The sequence below is a fragment of the Rutidosis leptorrhynchoides genome, chromosome 5, assembly GCF_046630445.1.
Source record: "Rutidosis leptorrhynchoides isolate AG116_Rl617_1_P2 chromosome 5, CSIRO_AGI_Rlap_v1, whole genome shotgun sequence".
Classification (NCBI taxonomy): Eukaryota; Viridiplantae; Streptophyta; class Magnoliopsida; order Asterales; family Asteraceae; genus Rutidosis; species Rutidosis leptorrhynchoides.
In genome coordinates, this window is record NC_092337.1 from 366731593 (window position 1) to 366739599 (window position 8007).

Consider the following 8007-nt stretch of genomic DNA (forward strand, 5'->3'; position numbering starts at 1 on the left):
AGTCTCTAATTCATACACGAATCCATCGGCACACAATAAACAATAATAAGGCATATTTGTACCAAAGACGAAAATACCTGAAACATCATCGTTGGACCCTTGCGCTTCACTGATCATCAGATAGTCACGCTCTAACCTCCTAACCCGATCGACAAATGATTCGGAACACTCCGAATTTCGGTGTCCCTTCTTTTGGCAAATAAAGCACTTGATCGTGCTTAAAGGTACACTCGTACAATCCCGTGCCAAATGACCTCGTCCTCCACACCTAAAGCACGTAGGCCCATAACCTCTCTTACTCTTCTTCTTCACTTTTTCAACACCTTCGGGCGTACTTCTCGCCCTTTTACTAGGAGCACCTCTTGATTCGAACTTTCTCTTACCCAAAGAGTGATCAGCAAATTTTGGAGCATGAGATTCAATCCCCATAGTTGCTCCTTCGTCACCGTCACCTGGAGGTTTAGGAACCCTCTTTTCTAACTCTTCCTTCACGGCCTTAGGCACTTGGTCTCGGACCATCTCGGTCACTATTCCCTCGAACGACTCTTGGAGAACTTGCTTAACCTTGTTGGCGAAAATCAAGATATAGCGTTCGAACTCCGCCTCAATCCTTAATGTTAACTCATCCTTCCCCTCATGAATAGGCGCGTCCGTTCCGGTTCCATCTTCCGTCTTCATTCTAAAGAATGCATATAGATTAAACAACAAAACGAAAAGGAACGACATACATATACCACACCGCCCCATCTTGCTTGATACTCGTCGTACATTGCTTGTTTGACACGTCTTGAACCCGTAACAATGGTAGCTAATCATTGTTACGAGAGCACGTCACATTAACTTGCTAGTACAACGTCTATCTCGCTTGATGATTGCTAAAACAACACAAAACGATTAGTGCAAGGTTAGTTCACATAGACCTAAGCACTAAGCAAATCCCCGGTCCAACCCGTCTCCTACAAGTCCCGCAAAAAGTGCATACACAATAAAGTCTAAGTCTAGGCACCTATCTCAAGTCGCCTAAATCTCTTAGACCATGCTCTGATACCACTTGTAACAACCCGAACCAACCCTCGACCAAACCACGCTTAAATACAAAATTTTTTTTTTGCTTCACAGTGAATTGACGCGGCGCGCCAGGTAGGGGCGCGGCGCGCCATTCGGGTCTGTCCGGAAAGTCTCAAAATGCGAAAAAGATTGACTAGTTCCCGACACTTTTAGACGAAACGCTTTTTAACATACATCCAAATATGTAACACTAACCTGTTTCAAACATAAAATCAATGTTTTACAAGCGGGGCCCACACGACCTAAATTACAAGTTTAATACAAGTTAAGAGTTTCGACCACCAAAAAGTTTAAGTTCCAAACTACACAATGAGCATGGCGTTTGGGATTAAACTACCCAACTATCGGTCAAACTCCAAGAGCTACTAAAGCCAAAAGCGTCCCCTAGCATCAAGCGGGATCTCTAGTCCAAAACGATGCCCTTACCCTTGTCCAAAACCGAACCTATAAAATGGTAAACAACGAGAGGGTAAGCAAAGCTTAGTGAATGCAATAATTATACGAGTACATATATAATATACCTACTTGCAATCACTTACACAAATACCGCAAACATGTTAGCAAACACAATTAGCTTATCATCACATTTACAAGCTATAACCTCCAATAATCAAGCTAGCATATCACAAGCATATATAACATGTACAAAGGTAATATGCTCACACTACAACACAAACCATGGTTAACCAATAGTACAAGGGAACGGCGCTCGCGAAAACGCCATCGGTGTTCACAACATCCATTAGGGTACTTAACACCTCGCACCACTAACCCCTAGGGTGGCACCTTAACACCTCGGCACTTCACCCCGAGTGGCATCTTAACACCTCGATGCTTCACTCCTTATTTTACGGAGTGGTGTCTTAACACCTCGACACTACACTCCTAGATGGCATCTTAACACCTCGATGCTACACCCGAGTGGCATCTTAACACCTCGATGCTACACTCTTCACGTGAAACGTGGTGTCTTAACACCTCGACACTACACATTTCACGCTACAACAAATAGATACATTATATACCTACGCATATAATTATTCCACTCACCTTAGAGTCTTCGTGAAAGATAACCGAGCTTGCGAAACCTCAAAGTAACGTACCTATCACATTATACATATTATCAAACGCAAACTCAAGTCGGTCAACCAATTCTTCCACCATTCCTAAGTCATTTTGACCCAAGGTGCAATTTCAACCCATTTGAACCCTTAACCCTAATTTTGGGTCGACACACACCAAAACCCTAATCATTAACCAAGATGGGTTTAAAACACCTTTCAATCACAAAGTTTATGCATCAAAAACTTACATTTACCCACTTAAGTCCATCAAGACCCATTTGACCATTTAAAGCCAATACACCCATTTCGGGTCACCCACTAACCCACTTAACACCCTTTTACATATATATAAGTGTGCTAGTACATCAACTAACCAATTTAGGCTCATAAACATAGTTTAATACTTTGAAAACCCTAGTTAGTCATCTTTGGGTCTATATGACCAAAATTCACCCAAAACACCCAATTTACCAACAAATGGGTCTTAGTGTTCATCACCTACACAAACCCTAGCTCTTAAACAATTAAAACAAGGAAGTTAGGTTTAGGGCTTACCACAACTATCAAAACGTAGCAATTGAGGAGATGAACAACTTTAGTGCTTGCACTTTGACCCGATTCAAGCTTCTTCTTCCTTAATTTGAGTTCTCTCACTCTAGAATCTAACTCTCTCTCTAGAATTGATTGGAAGATGATAAGGTGGGTGAATATGGAGTAAATAACACTCCTAACAACTGATCCAAGCCTTAAAGTCGGACCTTAAGTGGTTTTACCAAAATGCCCTCAAAATATCTTGATTAAAAACAAAGTGGGCTGTCAGCCCGTAATGGCGCGGCGCGCCATAAGGCCGCGCGGCGCGTCAAATGCCCAGTTCAGCTTCTTTTGCCTTTTAATTAAATACAACCTAAACCCCACAACTTGAATAACTTATACACACATATGTACAATAAAATATTCGGGTCTTACAATACCAAATTTGCATTGTATTTTAACAAGGGTATATGTCCATCTACTTTTTGATTAATTCATAAGTTGATGTATTATTTGTATATGCAGTGCAATAAATTTAAAATGTTGATAGTTTAATCAAAGACATGTAGAGATACCATCACCTGTGGCTGTTGTTATATTTTACTCCATAGTATTTTCTATTTTGCTTGTTGCAAATACATTAGAAATAATTTTTTAGGAATGTTATTACTCCATCCGTCCCATATTATTAGTCTACAAACAAAACACAGTTTAGGAAAAAGTGACTGTTACATTTACTTTTTCTTTTTTCTTTAGAGTTGTACCCATATTTTTACCTATATTTTTGTTTTCTATGCAAAAATTAAAGGTATAAAGAAAATATACTTTATTATTCTTAGTGAACTATTAATTTAAAACAATTCAAAAAAGAATGTTATAGTATATTGTACTATCAAGATGGTAGCAGGGAGTATGTTATAAAAAAATATCAGCCATTAAGTCCATATATAATGCAGCTCAAATAATTTGGAGCTAATTTAGTTGATATTTAAACTACGTCCACGATACAAAATTAACTAAATAAATAAAACACGTTCCAAATTATGGAAATAAAGTTCCAAATTAGTAAGTACAAGATCAACTTTTTCATGTGCAATTGTTTCCCCGGACAGGTGTAATAGTTTAATTTGAAAAACTATGGAGTCTCTTCTAAAATTAGACAAAAGTACAAGGGCTGAAACCGAAAACATTTCAGTCACGTGTATTCTCACCATTTACAATTAACGTTCACATTTTCTACGCTCACCCTGCACTCCATTCCACACTCTAAACTCTACTTCCCACCACCACAGGGCAGCCACCACTCATTTCTTCCACAAACACTCAATAATGTCACCACCACCATTGCTACATTCCCTCTTCTACATCCTAATCCTCCTCACCATCCACGTCACTCCCCTCCTCGCCACGTCATCACCCCACCCAGACCTCGCTCCACTTCTCTCATTCAAATCCTCAGCCGACGTATCAAACAAACTCGCCACGTGGACCTCATCTTCCGATCCATGTAACACTTCCTCCCCATTTTTCGGCGTCACTTGTCTCCACAACCGAGTCACTCGACTCGTTCTCGAAGACCTCAACTTACTCGGCCGGTTCGACTCACTCACTTCCTTAACTCAACTCCGTATCCTTTCTCTCAAACGTAACAACCTCACCGGCCCTGTTCCAGATCTTTCCAGCTTCACTTCACTGAAGCTACTCTTTTTATCCAGCAACCAGTTTTCCGGGGAGTTTCCGCCGTCGTTAACTTCATTATCCGGTTTATACCGGCTAGATCTATCGCTCAACAACTTCTCCGGTGAAATTCCGTCGACGATTAACCGTATGAACCACTTGTTAACCTTACGCCTCGAGCAAAATCAGTTTTCCGGTTCGATTTCCGTTTTAAATTTACAGAACTTACAGGATTTTAACATCTCCGGTAACTCTATTTCCGGTTCAATTCCGGCCGTACTTTCATCCTTCCCCGAATCTTCATTCTCAAACAACCGGTTTTTATGCGGTTCACCGTTATCAAACTGTACGGAACCTAAGATTCCCGGACTAGCATCGCCGGTCGATAAACCGGCACCGAGCACCTTCGTCGCGTCATCACCGAGCTCAATACCGTCAACGACGTCATTACCTGGTAAAAAATGGAGTAACGGCAACCGTCACGGTAACAGTAAGATTGGTACGTTTGCTATTATAGCGATTATAGTCGGTGATGTTTTAGTTTTGGCGTTAGTGTCGTTAATTTTATATTGTTACTTCTGGCGTAATTATAACGGAAAGTCAAAGAAAAAGTCAACGTCGTCGCAGATTCTAGAAGGTGAGAAAATAGTTTATTCATCAAGTCCGTATCCGAACCCGAATATGCAGAGCGGATTTGAGAGGGGTAAAATGGTCTTTTTTGAAGGAGAAAGGAAGTTTGAGTTGGAGGATTTATTGAGAGCTTCAGCTGAGATGTTGGGGAAAGGTGGGTTTGGGACGGCGTATAAAGCGGTGTTAGATGACGGAAATGTAGTGGCGGTGAAACGGTTGAAAGAAGCGGCGGTGATTGGTGGTAGAAAAGAGTTTGAAGAACGGATGGAGGTTTTAGGGAGGTTACGGCATCCTAACGTCGTTAGTTTGAAAGCTTATTATTTTGCTAGAGATGAAAAGTTATTGGTTTATGAGTACATGAGTAACGGTAACTTGTTCTGGCTTCTTCACGGTACGTTATCATCTTCATTAAAATGCTTTAACTAAATACATAATCTTATAACCGATATATTATCTTATAATTATATAATTATATATAATGCTATCATTAAAAGGTTTTATTCATTTATTCTAATTCTAACTATGTTAGCAGTAACTTTAGGGTCTTGTTAAGCTTATGCTTTGTTAATGAGAAAGTTTAGGGTCTCGTTAAACTAATTGAATTATCCCCTAAGATATTGCCTTTTAGTCATTCATTCTATAGACGTCGATGGATCTTAGGTTGCTTATGATCGTAACTAGAGGCGAAATTCACTAGAAACGAGTTAAACCGAGATATGGGTCGTGTCGGGATCGATTGGGTCGAACCTAGGGTTGAATCTAGATTAGATAGATGCTTAGATGTGTTATTTCGGTGGTATTTTGTATTAGGGATCGAAAGGAACGAAAACCAGTCGATTAGGGTGGTAGGGATGTGTAACGTCACAAAAGAGGCTTTAACTCGTATATATACTGCATCACAGACACACTCGGTCGAGTGTGTGGACACACACGGTCGACTGTGTATGCAGTTTAACATATTGATTTGTTTAAATAAATAAACACACACAAACACATATATAATCAACAGTAAACAAGATACGTTGTTACATGACCAAATGTATTAAACGATAAATCATCTACGACGGAGATTACATGCACCAACACATTCATCACTTTTCATGATAGATGATTTTTGATAACTTATTTGCAACAATATTTTATTAACATTGGGGACTGTTTCTGTTAAATGTTTACTCGAGGGGGGCTATAATGGCTGAAATTCAGATAACACCTGCAAGTGCAGGTTGCCCCACCTTCTTTTGATCTGGGAAACTGCAAAATCAGTTGTATTTATATCCTTTTTTACCTACTTTGCTCCACTTGTCATTTATCTTTCATTACCCCTATCTTTCTCTTTTTCTGTTTGTTTCTTTTCCTTTTTTAAGTTTTCAATCAAGACCACCCTCTTTCGTATTCTTTTGTTTACAAACTATTCATGCAATGCATCATGCTTCAATGACTTGTACCCTCCATCTATTAGAATTATGTAATATGTTAAATAACAGCTAACACTCCCAACCTTTTAACATTCTAGTTCAATAGTATTAGTATTACTAACATACTTGATAGAACTACTTGTGATGTTTTAGTTAAATGTTTCTTACCATGTTAGGTAGATTGTTTTATTTGATCAATAATGCATTGTACTTGAACAAGTCAAAGTTGTACATTGGTCAAATACTTTAAAGAACTCCACCCTATGTATTGAAAGATGTACAATTTGTTGAAAAGGACACCACACAACTAAAATTCTTATGTTTTACTTTTTCGTTTTTTAACTTTATTTTTATTTTATGTCATGAAACAGGTAACAGAGGACCAGGCAGAACACCATTAGACTGGACCACAAGGCTCAAGGTTGCATCAGATGCAGCCAGAGGACTAGTCTTTATTCACCATTCTCGCACATCAATTAAACTAACTCATGGCAACATCAAGTCCACAAACATCCTCATCGACAAAACCGGCAACGCCTGCATTTCCGACTTCGGCTTATCCGCCTTTGCGCCGCCAACAACCGCCCCAAAATCCAACGGATACCGTGCACCCGAGCTATTAACAATTGATGCCCGAAAGACCACACAGAAATCTGACGTGTACTCTTTGGGGGTTTTACTATTGGAGCTACTGACGGGCAAATGCCCGTCAGTAGTGGACAATGGTGAGACCGGGTATGTGGGAGCCGTTGACTTGCCTAGGTGGGTCCAATCAGTTGTTCGAGAGGAATGGACGGCTGAGGTTTTTGATCTTGAGCTAATGAGGTACAAGGATATCGAAGAGGAAATGGTTGGGTTATTGCAAATTGCTATGTCGTGTACTTCTGCTGCACCTGATCAACGGCCTACAATGGGATATGTTTTGAAAATGATCGAGGAAATACGGGGAGTCGAGGTGTCACCCAGTCACGAGATGGTTGACTCGGTGTCCGACTCACCTTCTGTGTCTGATGATACATATCGAGCCAGTGAGTAGTTATGACATGAGGAATTTTTGTTTTTGGCTGATACAAGTGTTTTCATGGGCTGTAAGTAGGGTTTAATGTTGTTCATTGTTATTGTTGCTCCGTATTATTGTTGCTCCGTATTATTTTGTTTGTTGAAAAAATTCTTTATTATTTTGTCTTTGTAGTTGACATTTATTATTTTTTTTTTCTTTTTTTTGAAAAACCAACATATTATTAAAAGAACAAGAAACAATGGAGGGTCCGAAGACCATGTACAAAATCCAGATATTTCCTAACTAGACCCGATTATAGAACATATCAAACATGAAACTATAACAAACAAAGCTATACAAAGAAATACGGAGGTTACACATGGTTAATATTTATTCAGGAAAAAGCCTTCAGCTAACGAGATTCGCCAAGGTAGGATCAACTTGAGCAAACAAGCAGGAGTAAAAGCCAAATTACAGTACTGTAACACAACAGCGACAAAGTAATTGACCCTACTCCTCTTAGCCCCGGCCAGGACGAATAAACGTTAGAATCCGGCATAAAAAACCTGAATATTAACCAATACCGACTTTTGTAGTGTTAGCGTCAAACCATCTCGAG

General features: G+C 39.6%; 1 protein-coding gene across 1 annotated transcript; it reads left to right on the forward strand.

Annotated features, from left to right (window-relative positions):
• Nucleotides 1-3863: 3863 nt before the first annotated feature.
• LOC139846823 (probable leucine-rich repeat receptor-like protein kinase At1g68400) lies at nt 3864-7510 on the forward strand. Its single transcript, XM_071836358.1, has 2 exons — nt 3864-5361; nt 6760-7510. Exons 1-2 carry the CDS (start codon nt 3993-3995, stop codon nt 7422-7424), a joined length of 2034 nt encoding a protein of 677 aa, XP_071692459.1. The 5' UTR covers nt 3864-3992; the 3' UTR covers nt 7425-7510.
• Nucleotides 7511-8007: the final 497 nt, after the last annotated feature.

Bases quoted from the DNA above. Each gene is read 5' to 3' on its own strand.
- LOC139846823 (XM_071836358.1), top strand. From the start codon at position 3,993: ATGTCACCACCACCATTGCTACATTCCCTCTTCTACATCCTAATCCTC. The intron at 5,362-6,759 runs GTACGTTATCAT...GTCATGAAACAG, and splicing joins CTTGTTCTGGCTTCTTCACG to GTAACAGAGGACCAGGCAGA.